The following is a 16,529-nucleotide window of genomic DNA, read 5'->3' as shown; positions in this document are numbered from 1 at the left end:
GGTTTGATCATTTATTCATACTAATTACTTGGAGAATGTGGAATTCTCAGCCTTTTCCGTGTTCCCGTAATCCCCCAAATTCGTCTCTTTTTCACGACGTGGGTTTGTCATCGCCTGAGGTGGGAAGTCAATGAACTTTTCTTGTCGGGCAGATGCTTGTTTTGAGAGGTCTCACTCGTTTCGAACTCCATATCATCACAATCATAATTCCCGTTTAATGTACATCAATAGTTTTTATTTAATGCCTTTATAGTAGTTAACATTAATGTATGAATTTCAATGTTGCAATACAAAGGATATGCAACAGAGTATATAAAACAAAGTAACAAACGAAAGGCTCATAATTATTCAAGAGAATTCTGTTTTACTAATGCCATTTCAAATTCTATGGCAAATTATTGGGAACAAATTGCAGACGTTCATTAACTAGAGCCCATGGTCCTTCTTCAGTAGGAAAGGTTAAAGAAAACTGGTGTTTTTGAGTCATCATCTCACTAAGATAATCCGAAGTCATATGAGGGTGACGAGGGTTAGGCATTATGCATTTTTTATGACAACTCTTACTCGTCTTGCTCTTTTTTAAATCTTGCTGAAGCATGGTTGTGTAAAAGTAAAAATATAAACCTTTTATGACCTTTTAAAGTCAACTAGAAAATCTTGAGACCTATTTTCACCTGTCGTGCTGAAAATACTCCCTGAAACAACCAGCAAAACAAAAAAAAAAAGTTACGTGTTAAACTAAAGTTAATTGCTCGTTGGCATCCGAAGAGTGATATTAAATATGCTCTCGAGGCTTCGCGTGCATCCGTAACACCGTTGCGTCTCGGCCATCGCGAAGGCCAGCCTTAACACAACAGTTTCTGTTGAACTGTATGACGTGCAAGAAGTATCCAACTTTCTTCCATTGAAGAATCAAAATTCTTGTTGTATTTTGTCAGGTATGTGAAGACTAAACGTATATTTCATGACAACACTTGACTTACTTAGTAACCGGGCTTTCTTTAGGGATTCATTGCTACATGATCAGACACATTACATCAAAACATTTCCCTTCGTTATAATTTTTAAACTGAATGGGAGTAGTATCGTAGTTTTTTTTTTTTTTAGGAAATGGAGAAATATTACAGCGTTGAAAAGTTACTAGCTGTCACCCTTAAACAGTCTATCGTACTCTCCTTTGTGGAAGTCATGTTGATTATGTATGAATGAAAAACGAAGGCTAAACTGTTGAGAGGAATTTTTTGTGTATTATATGTGGATTGGGAAAGTCTGAATGGATGACAAAAGTATAGGCATGTGATTTAGTGTAGGTGAAAAGATGGATCAAAAAGTTTTGAAGGAGAGGGAATGGAGGATGATAGGTTGGGGAAGAGAGTTAGGCCTACAATTCAGAAAGTGTAGAGAGGAAGAAAAGTGCTGGTTGTACAATCGTTTTTACGAAACTTGAAATTTAAAGATTTTCCTTAATTGAGGAAATAAAGCGGGTATAAGTTTCAGTGATTCATGTTAAAGCACGATACACGTTTGACACATTTTTTTCCCTTAAAGGGTGTGCCACCAAGGAAGAGCCTCGATGGCCAGGTCGGTTAGAGCAGCAGCTTGGACTTTTAGAGGTCTGTGTCGTGGGTTCAAATCCGCAGCCGAATGGTCAGAAAGGCGGATACTTTGCTATCTGTATAGACAACTCAGGATTATGTATGTAATCAACGGATAGGTTTGCTTAAAGCAAATGGCTGTTACAGACTAATACACACACAAACAAAGCCACTCCAACATCTAAAAACAACAGACACCTCACACGTCTCGACTGTCGGCCTAACCGCGCAACGGCCCCTTGCTGCTGGGAGAAAGGGCGCTGGTGATTGGTAAAATACATGTACATACGCTACCGGGGTCTAAGCGATGACAGGCAGGGCAGCCGATCGAGACTTGTGCCTGTATAAACACATGCATACATACATACAGACAGACTTACATGAATAGTGGTCGGACTTTATCATCATCATCATCATCGTTCTCTAATCTTAACCTTGAAGGCTCTCCTCTCGGCCATGCATCGGTCAGCACATTTGTCAGTTAAAGTGCAGGTTTAAATAAGAAACTTGTATCTTCCGTTTCACAGCAGGTTCCTCTTGAATGTCTCAAGATTTTTGCAACTTTTTAGTTGTAGGGTTGACTGGTTGCATTGTCAAGAGTGGCTTATTCCATTCATATTGTCATCATTATTATATTTGTTCTGTGTTCCTACGTCCTGTGTGACATATTTCTGTAGGAAAAAATACACATTTTATATTAGTTTTGTTTTAGAAAGCAGCCAATGAAGATCATTATGACGGGGATTTATCTGTTGTTAATTAGGCTTCTTACTTAATCAAGCTAGGTTTGTTTTTAATTAAATAATTTGGCAGACTATTGTAGGTATCTAGCCTTATGATTGCACAGTTGTGGATAATCCTTTTTTTAAGTATCAACTTTTCAGTATTTCTTATGTTATAATGCTCTATTTTCACTACATTTAGCATTTAATTATCTACATGATGGTCTTCATCAACTAGTAATCCTAAATTTTTTTACCGTTTCTGCAGTGTGTTTTATTTGCAGAAAAAAAACTCTGTTTTACCCTCTATATAAATATTCGGTTTTATGATTAATTAGCTTCAATCTTTGCTGTTCGTCAAACTTTTTTGGGTCTTTCCGGATGTTCCCTATTGTGGTTATTTTATCCTTATTATTTTTATTATAATCCATGATAATTCCTTCGTGCATATACTAAATAATGTGATTACTAGAACACTGCTTTGTGGCGCTCCCCTTGGCTGAGTTTTTGAGACATACTTTTGGGTGCACGATTTGTACTTGAAAACAATGTGCAATATGGTTTCTTATATCCAGTCGTATTAGAAAACAATGTGCAGTATGGTTTCTCACATCCAGTCGTATGAGATATGGTTTCTCATAGCCAATCCTATGAGAAAACAGTGTGCAATATGGTTTCTCATATCCAGTCGTATTATTATTTCCTAGCGTTTCTCTGGAGGTTCTGAGAGGAAGATTTCTATCAAAGCTCACCTGGTTTAAAACTATTTTGTTCAACTTTTCAATAAATATGCACATTTGTTCTCAAGTTTCTTATTTTTACTACGTGGCTGGGTTGCCACAATTTCTTGTTTCTGATACACCGTTTAGAAATAGAAACATACTGTATGTTTATGCTACCGAGCCGTATCTTTTTTCTCGTATAAGTCAGTCGCCTTCAAGATATTTTTGGTTGGAAGTGATAGAAATATTGTAACTTGCACTGTACGCATACTAAACATCAGTTCAAGGTAGACCTTAATAGGCGTTTCGCTGCAGCATAGTCATGTAATAAGGGTATAAGCAACTTGTAATATTTTTTCAATTTTCCCTTAATATATGGAACTGTATTAGCAATTATAATTAATACAAAGCAGATTTGTGGTAGCGATGATAAAGTGTCGAATGTGGAATCATGTTTATAAGTAATAAGTAGACAAATCTTGCCAAGGTGGAATCATGTTTACAAACAAAGAAATCTTGCTAATTACTGCTTATCCAGAAAGCACGTCCCTTGGGCTGCCTTTTTCAATGCTTGAACAACTGAATCACGGGTCTTCTTAATAGATGAGCAAATTGATCTGTTTCTTCTCGAGCGGGTAAAAAATTGATGTTTCCAATCTTGATCAGGTAAAAAATTTATCTGTTTCTCATCTCGATCAGGTAAAAAATTGATCTGTTTCCCATCTCGGTCAGGTAAAAATTTTATTGATCTGTTTCACATCTTGATCGGGTAAAAAATTGATCTGTTTCCCATCTCGGTCAGGTAAAAAATTTATCTGTTTCACATCTCGATCGGGTAAAAAATTGATCTGTTTCCCATCTCGATCTGGTAAAAAATTGATCAGTTTCCCATCTCGATCGGGTAAAAAATTTATCTGTTTCTCATCTCAATTGGGTAAAAAATTGATCCGTTTCCCATCTCGATCGGGTAAAAAATTGATTTGTTTCCCATCGCAATCTGGTAGAGAAATGATCTGTTTCCCATCTCGATCGGGTAAAGAATTGATCTGTTTCCCATCTCAATCCAGTAAAAAATTGATGTTTCCCATCTCGATCGTGTAAAAAATTGATCTGTTTCCCATCTCGATCGTGTAAAAAATTGTTCTGTTTCCCATCTCGATCAGGTAAAAAATTGATCTGTTTCCCATCTCGATCAGGTAAAAAATTTATCTGTTTCCCATCTCGATCGGGTAAAAAATTGATCTGTTTCCCATCTCGATCGGGTAAAAAAAAAATTGATCTGTTACCATCTTGATCGGGTGAAAAATCGATCTGTTTCACATCTCGATCAGGTAAAAAATTGATCTGTTCCCCATCTCGATCGGGTAAAAAATTGATCTGTTTCCCATCTTGATCGGGTAAAAAATTGATCTGTTTCCCATCTCGATTGTGTAAAAAATTGATCTGTTTCCCATCTCGATCTGGTAAAAAAATTTATGTTTCCCATCTCGATCGGGTAAAAAATTTATGTTCCCCAACTCGATCGTGTAAAAAATGGATCTGTTTCCCATCTCGATCGGGTAAAAAATTGATCTGTTTCCCATCTTGATTGGGTAAAAAATTGATCTGTTTCCCATCTCGATTGGGTAAAAAATTGTTGTTTCCCATCTCGATCTGGTAAAAAATTGATCTGTTCCCCGAGTCGATCATGTAAAAAATTGAACTGTTTCCCATCTCGATCGGGTAAAAAGTTGATCTGTTTCCCATCTTGATCGGGTAAAAAATTGATGTTTCCCATCTTGATCTGGTAAAAAATTGATCTGTTTCCCATCTCAATCTGGTAAAAAAATTTATCTGTTCCCCAACTCGATCGGGTAAAAAATTGATCTGTTTCCCATCTCGATCGTGTAAAAAATTTATCTGTTTTCCATTTCGATGGTGTAAAAAATTTTTCTATTTCCCATCTCGATCGGGTAAAAAATTGATCTGTTTCCCATCTTGATCTTGTAAAAAATTGGTCTGTTACCCAACTCGATCGGGTAAAAAATTGATCCGTTTCCCATCTCAATCGTGTAAAAAATTGATCTGTTTCCCATTTCGATCGTGTAAAATTGATCTGTTTCCCATCTCGATCGGCAAACAGAACCGACGCCCAGTCCTCACTTAGCTCTGAACCATCTTTCTACCACAATCATTTTTTATAGGTATTTTTTTTATCCTGTGTGCTGTTAAGCTAAGTGAAATAATCCATTTCTTCGTTCAGGGGGTTTGTAACACTCACCAGGCTATGCCATCACGTCCACTCTTCGGAGATCAATCGTGTGACGCCTAAAATGAATTGTTTTCTTTCTTTTCGTTTTCCCTTTAACTACTTTACTACAGTCACGAGTTGATTCTTAACTCCAGAATCCATTTTCGTATTTTTTTTATCTATCTATATCTATAATCTCTATCTCTATCTATCTATCTATCTATCTGTCATTACTGTGTGTCCCTTGTGCAGTATGGGAGCAAAACTTACATTTCAAGGACAACTTTCTCCACAGACTTTTTAATCCCACGTTACTTCTCTTATCGAGTTTTTTTCTGCATTTCTTTCAGGTCTTTTGGGCTCACTGAATTCCCTCTGAACCCAGTCATACAGATGTACCCCTTTTCGGCTGCCTCTTCCAACCCGCCGTCACCAGATACCTCGTTCTATCTTGGTATCATTTGCGTCTCAGATTATCGGTTGGGTCCAGTTTTTCGGTTTCAGTACTTACACTTTCAGTTCTCCTGACCTCTTTTTAGGGTATACACGGGGGTATACATTTGCAAGCTTTCTCTTGGTAATGTACAAATCGGAAATGGGATCCTTTTGTGGTTTATGGTTATGCTTTTTATTTATTTATGTATTTATTTTTATTTTTTATTTATTTATTTATTTTTTTTTTTTTTTGCTTTTGCTCCGTGTATTTTTAACTTTCCACCCATTTTATCTTGTGTTGTGGTATGAGGAAAATCAAATCTTGGATACCTGCTTCTTTCGTCCCTGTATTTTTTTTTTTTTGTGTTAACTGGTTTAGTTATGAATACTCTATAATGGAGTTTGTCGCTTACAGAATCTTTGTTTTGTCTTGACTGAAGTGGTCTCCTTTTGTTGAATTATCTCGTGTTTACCGCCGTCATACATTGATCTGATAATGATAGTTAATATATATATATATATATATATATATATATATATATATATATATATATATACATACATATATATGTGTGTGTGTGTGTTTCAGTTGTGCTTGAGTGTAGGTATCTATCTGCGTGAACAGATTAGCATTTGATTTTGTCTTTACAAGATGTGTTATTAATTTTTAAGTGAATTTTGTTTTTTCGAATGCTAAGAAGTAGTAGTAAGAAATCAGAAAAACCAATAGAATTTAATTTTTTTTTCTCCTTCCAGATAGCTGCAGTACAGGGAATTTTACTAATTTCAAAAAGCGATGGGTCTTGGAACCTACTTATCAACGCTCTGAAAACCAAGGCATCCACATCCAGATCAGGCTAAAAAAAAGTTGGTTACGACATTTTTGTGCATATGATTTACAGTGTCATCTATATGAGATGCTGAACTAAAGGACAAAGAAATAGGAGCAAATCAAAGCGTAACTCAGCCCTAAGGATAGTAATTTTTTTAAACCGAACAGAATGGAGGAAAACTCGCCTCCACCAAGAACTTGTTGTTCCGCAACACTGAAACAGGTAAGAGAAGCTTCCGGTAAGGCAAACGAGTTATTTCCTCTTATTGAGATCTATTTTTTATTCTTGCTGCTAGAATTATTCAGTCTAATTCTAAAGTTTATAATTATGTACTCAACCGACAAAATCACAGAAAAATAAAATAGATGATCCATCATTTGAATTTATATGTTTTGGTGCAGAAAGCTCATACGTGCTTAGATCACAATAGAAACAGCTTTACATCACAACCATTAAAGAGAACGTGACTTTGTGAAAAAAGATGTGCGTGGCCGTCTTCTTTTTTTATTATTATCGTTAAGAAAAATATTGGCTTATGACACAATGTGATGGCTGGACATAGTACGGTGGATTAGATTGTACTTGGTAAGATTAAGTTAGAGAGTCATGGAACTAATGTGTGATGAATGTCACGGGTGTCTCTTGGAGTTAATGTTAATAAGCACCTTCAAGGTTTCTAAAATGCTGTGGCAATGCATTGCGACATAAATAACGTATTTGGCATTTTCTCCGACAAAATTGTTGGAACTTCACTCGGCTCAATAGCAATAATTAGAACATTATGAGGAAAAGCCTGGAAGGGATGGATTGAATTCCGTGAGTCATAAAGTAAGAATATTAAGGTATTAGTATACCCATGCCTTAGGAAACGTCATTTGACAGCCAGTACCCCTCAGTGTTTTCATTGTAAGGCGAAGTGGTAACAGTGATAAAAAAAACATAAAGTAATTGTTTTATTCCTTTTTTACATCTTGAACAAGACAAGCTATTCTCTTTTCGATGACTCGCTAATGGGTTAAACTTCCACATGACCTGTGGTCATCTGTTCCTTGAAAGGACCACCGGATTTCTTTTGTCATTTCTGACGAAGCTATCCAATTCGTGCCTTTTGACCACTTTTGTTGCTTAGAAACCTGATACTCTAATGGCAGACTGTTACTCATATCCTTGAAACTTGTCAGACAGAAAACTGAATAACGTTTTGTTTCTTCTGATGATCTCTTGCTCTGATTTTCAGTGAGAAAGTATTTGGTTGACTGATTAATGGTAAGGTAAATAGCAACTATAAAAACAGAAAGGAAGAGTCCTCCTGGAAATGCTAGTTATTTTTTGTATGTAATAATGAACATTTAAGTTGTCACTGCTTAAAGTTAATGAAATGTATAACAGTTTTATGTATACTATCAGTCACAGATTCGTCCAGTCCAGTGGTTCTTAACCTAGGGGGCGCGTCCCCCTGGGGGGCGTCAGCAATTTCCAAGGGGGCCGCGAGCCTTAGGGAAAAATAAAAAATTCTCGAATTATTTTCGTTATTCTCTTAACAAGAGTGGCTAAGAAGCAGTGTCAAGTATCTCACTAATTCATTCCCAAAAAAATAAAAACATTCATTCTCTTTCTCTTTTTTTTTCCTTTAAATCTGGGAGGGAATTTTACTCATAGATGCCAGGGGGGCCGTGGAGGGAAGGACCAACTCTTAGAGGGGGCGTGGTAATAAAAAGGTTAAGAACCACTGATCCAGACAGTTTTTTGCCCTGACTGAGTTCTATATGCAGTTTATGCCTGTGATGTGATACTTCACCCATTATTCTTAAAAAAAAAAAATAAATAAATAAGAAAAAAAATGTCAACGGCCGGATATAGCTGTGGGATCCGATAACCAAAGGTCGCATTTAGCCAACAAGTTTTTAATCTTCTTTTCTAGGAAAGCGTCGTACGTTAGAGAGGAAACGTGTCCACAAAAACCGGTATCAGGTTACCAACTCTGATCACATGCTGACGATTGAACTGTCATGCGGTTAGCTTGATGGGCGCTTCGTCCTATTGTTTTTTTTTTTTTTGTCAAGAATTTACGTAACACACGTGAGCACATGCATGAGGATGTGCCGTATATCTTGCAACTTTATGATTTTTAAAAATATCTTTTTCGTATTAACAGGGACGTGTATTTTGCGTTTATTTTAAGGGTGTTCAGGTATGTTGATTTTTTATTTTAATCCACATAGCCTGGAAACATACATTATATATATATATATATATATATATATATATATATATATATATATATGTGTGTGTGTGTGTGTGTGTGTGTGTGTGTGTGTGTGTGTGTGTGTGTGTGTGTATTTCGACTACATAAGGGATTAAAGATTGTTCTTAATTTTTTGACAAGAAAAGTCATACGCGAATACGATAACCCATACGTATAGTGTTCCATATACTTACTATGAGCTGCGGTGCATTTGTTATGCTTTCAAATATATAAGAATTATCAAAGAGAGAGACATTTTGGTGATATAAGTGCTGCGGTGACGTGCATGTGTGTGTGTGCGCGTGCGTGTGTGAGTGTGTGTGTTTGGCAATTTGACAGACTTTTCGTAATTTTATCATAAGTGTTAATAAGTTAAAGATTCTAAACTTAGGGAGCTTTTGCATGGAATCTGCTTGATTGTCCCTCAAGTACGACAAGAACCATGAGGGCCATATTCTTGCTCCTCTGAGTTTTAATGGTTGGCTTTTATGGTAAATTTAGATTAAAATAGTCGCTAGTATTATGTGGTGCTCGAGTTTGTAAACTGGATTTTGAACAAGAAATGGACCCCTATATAGACATAAGTCTTTTAGTTTCTTCTTATTAACATTCTTATTGCCCTTCTTCCATTTTTCTCTTAATTTGGAGTAAACATTGGCGAGTTGGCATCTTTGGCGTTGGTTATGATTTTCCCAAAATGTTTTCGATCCTGACATATTTTTCAATTTCATAGATCAGGTAAAGTTCACGGGTTTTGTATTTTTATCTTGATCTGAAAAACTGGATAGATAGAGGCCCCTGGTCTTCAGGATTTACCACTTATTTGTCTAGGGTATTGTTGTGGGTATTTTATACCATGATTTATTTACCAGGGAAGAGTTCACTTTGAAGGTAACTTTCCATTTTTCTCCGATTTTTATAAAACTTGGTAAGCATTTACTATGGGGGCTAGTGATAATTTTCCCCTTTGATTTTATTCTTGGCCTGCTTTTCAACTTCACTTGTCAAGTAGGAGGTGATATTTTACTTTTCAGCATTTTATTTTGCTCTGCTTGTGATGAAACTTAGCGGGTAGACGTTTTGATGGTTAGTGATTATTTTCATCTCCATATTTTCACCTTGACTAATTTTCCAAGGTCACAGGTCAAACTGAAGGAGCAGTTCGGCATTTCTTACCTAGAAACTATGACAGCTGAAAGTTTATGGCCTTCCGAATCTTCGTTAGGACTTATGATAATCAAATCCAGCTCTTGGAGGAAGGCTGTTTTTACCCTCTGCAATTTAATAAAAACCCTTTGCTTGTTGATGCCACCAAATTATAATGTGTGGTTTCACGTACTTTGTAAGAGGTTCTATACTACGATTTAAGTGCAACTTCACATTCCAAGAACAGACCCAGTTAAATCGTAATTATCATCATTCCAGGCGTTCTTTGCTAAAGATGCTCTCATTAGCATTTAGTCACGTTATTGTCCTCTAAAAAATTCATACACCCAAGAAATAGGACAAAAATTGAATAATTGTTTGCCTTTGTTTCATAGGTTGAAGAAAATCTTAGAACAATTACAACAGAATGACATTAACCAGCACGGTTGCTTCCTGCTGCACAGTTCATATAAAGATTCCACTATTGTCTACACTGTTATAGTTTTCTATCGAAACTGTCATTCAGAAGCGGAGATCTACATAGTCAGTGAGTAGAATGAAACTTATAGTTGATCTGGAAAATAAGCTGTTTGAGTTACATGTCAGCTAGTAAGTACTCCTCGACTAGTATTACCGGCCTTCCTGTCTTGGAAGCCATAAAGCTGTATATTTTCAAGAAAGGACGAATTTTGTTTACTAATTTTAGACAAAGTAACCTTACTTTTGACTAATGTACTAGCCAACTCCAAAAAGAAAATAATTCATTCTGAACGGTGGTTCGTGGCATATCAGACAATCAAGGTGAGGTTTTCTGTTACAGACTTAAAGTAACCTAAAACTAACTCCATTATTCCTTTTCAAAGCTGTTGCACTCATATCTTCGTATTGTTTGAAGCAAGGTTCTACGTATCGTATTGTCACGCTGTGTATCAGCTAACTCACATTCAACTTCTCGAAATATATTTAAAAGAACGAGAAAGATCAATGATGAAGGCAACAAAATGCTCAACGAGAAACGCGACAAGAGTGACATCTGGAAATCCGCAAGAACGCCATCAACATCTGATCACATATTGTTTATTTTGCTATAAGTATCTTTCAATATGCTGCTCGTTATATGAAGAGTCAATAAAAAAAATGGTATACCTTCTTCTGTTTTCAGTTGTTAGGAATCCTCTGGATAATGGCTGTCTTTCTAGTGAAAGGAGACATTTTTAATCTAATTTTAGCAGATGATTATAAATTGATGCCCTATGGTTACTATTATTAGTCACATTCGGTAACTGCTCTTCCTTGACAACCCAGACAAATGCGGAACGACTCGACGGAATGAGTAGACAATTCCTATTGAAGTTATCATGGTCATCTTGACCCAGAAATGTGAGTCACGGATCTCGATTCGAAGGGAGTTTTGCGTTTGTTTTGATGCGTCTTCTTTCCTTGAACTCTGACTCACGAGACAGGTTACTTCCTCTCCTGTCACATGACTGAAGAAGAATGAAAAGAACGGGAAGACAAACCACTAGTGACGTAATCTCTTTATATAATGACCGATCAGACCTCAGTGGTGCCTCACCTTAGGTTCTTCCTCCCTCACGTTATCTTCTTCACCTCCCTCCTGCAAAGTCGCGAGAAGATAATCTGCTTTTTCCTGTAAACGCTTATTAGAATGACACACAAAGGATGTTGCTTCACGTTATTGTTAGCTATGATTCTCAGATTGTATTACCTGTCACGTACATCAGAAAAGGAAGTGTTGGGTCGCTGTGCCTAAGGATGTCTATTTGTGGGCTGCTGTTTATACCTAACAAAGTCTATATATATATATATATATATATATATATATATATATATATATATATATATATATATATAAGATATATGTATGTATATATATACATATATACATATACATACATATACATTATATATATATATATATATATATATATATATATATATATATATATATATATATATATATTAATCTTATAATTATTCTCTCCATATTCTTTTCTTTTGGTAAAATTTTTATATTGTTTAGAAAAATGACTCCGGCGGGTTGCAAGTTATTATTCACTAAAATGACCTAACTCTCACTTCTATCAAATTCTTAATTGTTATCTCCTCTATTCTTGATGAACGTAATTTAATATATAATTCTAATCAATTTTAATCAATGCAGGTACTATGCGGCTTCATAGTATCGGCTGGTATGGTTCAAGCAGGGCTAGTCACTGGATGGCCTGCAGTGTTACCAGACCTGCAAAATGACACCTCCGCTGCATTCAATGTCACTGATGATGATGTGAAGTGGATAGGTGAGATTCTTTTTGTTGGCAATAGCGAAGGAACAATGCTTTATGCTACCATTTTCATAATTCTACGTAAATGGCTTACAAAAGGTAGGTCAAGTACATAAATATATGATTGCACAATTTCAAAGAAAGGCAAAATTACTCATTTGTGTCATGGGTTAAATAATAATGAAGGAAGGAGGTGAACTCCCTATTTTGACTTCTTTCTCATCTCTCTCGCTCCCTAGTGTCATGCACGAGTTTCGTGGGCATGGTCACCAATGTTCTGGCAGGATCCATGATGGAATGGGTAGGCCCACGACTCCTGCTCTCTCTGTTCCTGATGCCTGCGTCGGGCTTCTGGCTCCTCCAGTGCTTCGCCCCCAACCTGGCCATCTTCTACGCCGGGCGCCTGGGCGGGGGATTCGTCGCCAGCGTCTTCACCACCCTCACCAATCCTCTGATGGCGGAGCTCGTCGAGCCACACCTTCGTGGGATGCTTAGTTGCCTGCCTGAGTTGGTTGTGTCGTCCGGGGTCCTAGTGGTCTACGTTCTGTCGTACGTCCTGCCCTGGCAGATCGTCACAGGACTTTGCGCCGTGCCTTTCCTGCCACTCTTCTGCCTCTCCCTTGTCATACCTGAGGTGAGGAAAAGGCTAAAGTTATTGGGGCGTCATTTGACAAATATATATTTTTATGGTTTAATTAGGAATCATTACTAAGTAAGAATAGTGGTATTATTATATCAACAATTTTTGGATGAAGTACTTCAATATGGAATGACGCTACCACAGAATAATTGAACTAAAACAGTCATCAGTATCAGATTTGAAACACGCTCGCTCTAAAACACAAACTTAAGTAGGAAGTCAGTTTGCAAAAACAAAAAATTGATTTCCGTCTGCTTTACAAATTTCAAAGAAGCATATACCTACATAATTAAAATTTGAAAAAAAGAAAGTTACCCAAATATAATATTGTCACTGTGTTCTTTCGCAAATACAAGAAGGTAATTAATGTATATTTTGCAGAAACAGCAAGAAACTTCCATTTTCCTTAAAAACACACCAGTGACAACAACAGTAAAGTTAATGGTGACGATTTATCAAATCTTCATAGTATGCACCGAAAACTAATCATATGGTGGGGTATCCATCACCCATAGAGAATTTCTTTGTATTCACCTTCGTGTGTGTGTATATATCGAGGATGAATGAACGGATTTTGTCGAAATTTTGCAGCTCTCTCTACAACATAAACTTTGGTTAGAGGCCAATGCAGATGTAGAATGTTTGAAAAAAAAAAAAGCAAAGTCAAAATTCACCAATGTCCAATTGGAGGGATTCACCCAATGACTATTTCCATAAAGTTTAATCAGCACCCATTCATTAGTTTTTACATAATCATGCTAACAGACAGATTCACAAAACAGAAGAGCAAACTGATCTAAAAACAACTTCATTTCCACATTACTAGTCACCCTTCTGGCTCGTGAGAAAGGGTAAGTTAGTAGAGGCGGAGAATGCGCTGCAGAAACTTCGGGATCCCAGGAAAAATGTGGCGAGGGATGAGCTCCCCAGCATTCGCACGAGCATAATGAGTCATCCACAAACGACGGTAACGGATCAGGTACGCTGTGATTTCAGCTTGTGCTGTTCGTCAGTGATGTATTATTCTCTCATGGTTAATTGCATGGAATAAGAATGACTATAATTTTCTTGACTTAGGTCATTTTTGGGTAGTGGTTTATATATATATATATATATATATATATATATATATATATATATATATATATATATATATATATATATATATATATATATTTATATAATCATGAAGCTACAAATGTCGCTTAATATCAAATTCACGCTACCTCGGGAGTATCTCCGATGGAGAATTATCACCGAAGGGGAATTTATATAAGTGATAAATGAATTAGTACCACCGGGACGCGAACCCTTGACATGGACCCATTCAGCGACTCCAGTAGACTCCATAGACATTACCACCGCGGTGGTAACGTCTACTGGAGTCGCTTAATGGGTCCATGTCAGGGTTCGTGTCCCGGTGGTACTAATTCATTTATCACTTATATAAATTCCCTTCGGTGATAATTCTCCATCGGACATACTCCTGAGGTAGCGCAAATTTGATATTAAGCGACATTTATAGCTTCATGATTGTATATAAATCACGGTGTGATAAACAAATTTCATATAATATATATATGTGTGTGTGTGTATTATATATAATATATATATATATATATATATATATATATATATATATATATATATATATATATATATATATATATATATATATATTGTACATGTAAAATTGTAAAATTCAGCAACAAAATCAAATTTTTCATCTTTCAGATAAAGCAACTGCGAGTGGACTACCATGCTAAACCAGTAATCTTACTGGTAGCTATATTTATCCTGCGTGAACTTGGAGGCCAGCTGGCAGTGTTTTCATACACTGTGTACCTGTTCCAGAAAGCTGGCGTGGAAATTGAAGTGTTCACATGTACAGTCCTGGTGGGAATTGTACGCCTGCTCGCTACAGCCACATCTTCCATCCTTGTCGACAAACTTGGCCGAAGGCCGTTTCTGTTTGGTACTTTCCTAGTTTGCGGTATTGCACAAACAACTGGTGGGGCCTTCCTCCTCGCTGACATTCCAGGCACTGACTGGGTGCCGCTAGTAGCGGTACTGATCTTCGTTCTGGCTTACGGCCTTGGAGTGGGACCCATACCATGGATCTTGCTGGGAGAACTGATACCCACGCCAGTTCGTTCCATCGGGGCTTCCATATGCACATTTAGCTTTTGTGCTTCCCAGTTCTTTGTAGGACTCCTGCTTCCAGAATTAATGGCAACATTGGGCGTAGGTGGGAGTTTCATGGTATTTGCCGGTGCCAATTTCTTAACAAGCATCTTTACCTTCGTGTTCTTACCAGAGAGCCGAGGTCGGTCCCTCCACCAGTTGCAAGAAATCTTCAGTACCCGGACATCCAGGAGACCTCTCATAAATGTTGCTTCCAATGAGGCCTCTGAAGAACTTAATGATTCTAGTTAGACTGGCGGGACCAGTCGTTCTCGTACTCACGTGCAAATATCTTATATTTTTATATATGCCAATGTGTGTCCTCTTGATGTGAATAGATGATCTTTTATATATTTAAAAGTATATCTGTATAACATTTTGTCTTTGGCAAGAATACCTTGCAACTTTGTAATGCTCGTACATTCTAAAACATTCCTTTAAACGTGAATTTTTAATCTTATACTGAGTATTTTGCAATATACAGTATATGTAAATAATATATATATATATATATATATATATATATATATATATATATATATATATATATATATATATATAATTTGTAATACTTTGCGGATGGTAAATTAATTATACTATCAGATGTAATGTTAATAAAACAACGGTTGCTAAAACCAGAAAGATAAAACTACAGTTAGAGGGAACACAAATTTATTAGTAAAAGTAACAGATGAATATGAAATGCACAAACAAATTATTGATAACAGGCCATCTTTTACATGGAAGAAAAACAGTTGTAGGCCATAAAAAAGAATGCATAAACAATTTAATCAAAATGATGCAAAGGTTAAACATGTCTTCTCGAAAGGAAACTTTACAAAACTAAGACAAGCTAAAAAAGATGATGAAATATGTTTCGGAAAGAGCATTGTGGACTTCAACACTTGTTTGATTTTTACCGAAAATTTGGTTATGACAAGCCAACAGAAGACAGGGAAACGCGCAAATGATGCGAGCGCTGTGTACCTAATGTAATTATAAAATTACACAATACAAAGATTTCTAAGGAAAGTAAATACATTAATTCTACACAGCATGAAGTTAATGAAAAAAATAAACGATCCTTATAAAGAGTAACTCGATGGATAACTGTCAAAGCAAGTTTTTAAAATGCACAGTGACGTACCTATGGATAGAAGGCGAAAGAAAATGAAACCAAACAGATACCGACCTAGAAGAAGAAGGAAGCGGCGAAAAATCAAGCACAAGTTGAGCAAAAGGCAATGCAACATTTTCTTCCCATAGTATAAAATATAAACCTTGTTAATGGTGCCCATCTGAACTTCAAAAGAAACATACTAAATGACTTACGGCATATTTAACTAGTAACGAGTTAACGATGGCCATTAATTGCCAAACAAAGGCCAAATACAGTACTTGCGGATGCTTTAAATACGGGCAAACACGTCAACGGAAAGCCCGCATTCCAGAACCACGGCGAGAATTTTTA

General features: G+C 36.5%; 1 protein-coding gene across 1 annotated transcript; it reads left to right on the top strand.

The window, feature by feature from the left end:
* The first annotated feature begins 746 nt into the window (after positions 1-746).
* On the top strand, positions 747-15,500 carry LOC136843340 (facilitated trehalose transporter Tret1-like). The gene is made up of 6 exons (XM_067111630.1): positions 747-938; positions 6,461-6,759; positions 12,114-12,249; positions 12,474-12,868; positions 13,701-13,853; positions 14,609-15,500. Exons 2-6 carry the CDS (start codon positions 6,706-6,708, stop codon positions 15,308-15,310), a joined length of 1,440 nt encoding a protein of 479 aa, XP_066967731.1. The 5' UTR covers positions 747-938; positions 6,461-6,705; the 3' UTR covers positions 15,311-15,500.
* Positions 15,501-16,529: the final 1,029 nt, after the last annotated feature.

Source organism: Macrobrachium rosenbergii, chromosome 11 (genome assembly GCF_040412425.1).
Source record: "Macrobrachium rosenbergii isolate ZJJX-2024 chromosome 11, ASM4041242v1, whole genome shotgun sequence".
In the NCBI taxonomy this organism is placed as follows: Eukaryota; Metazoa; Arthropoda; class Malacostraca; order Decapoda; family Palaemonidae; genus Macrobrachium; species Macrobrachium rosenbergii.
The sequence above is the reverse complement of the archived record's forward strand: the minus strand, read 5'-3'. Positions and strand labels throughout refer to the sequence as shown.

Excerpts from the sequence above, each read along its gene's own strand:
- LOC136843340 (XM_067111630.1), top strand. The coding sequence starts at position 6,706 with ATGGAGGAAAACTCGCCTCCACCAAGAACTTGTTGTTCCGCAACACTG. Across the intron at positions 6,760-12,113 it reads GTTCCGCAACACTGAAACAG|GTACTATGCGGCTTCATAGT; the intron begins GTAAGAGAAGCT and ends TAATCAATGCAG. Across the intron at positions 13,854-14,608 it reads AAACGACGGTAACGGATCAG|ATAAAGCAACTGCGAGTGGA; the intron begins GTACGCTGTGAT and ends TTCATCTTTCAG.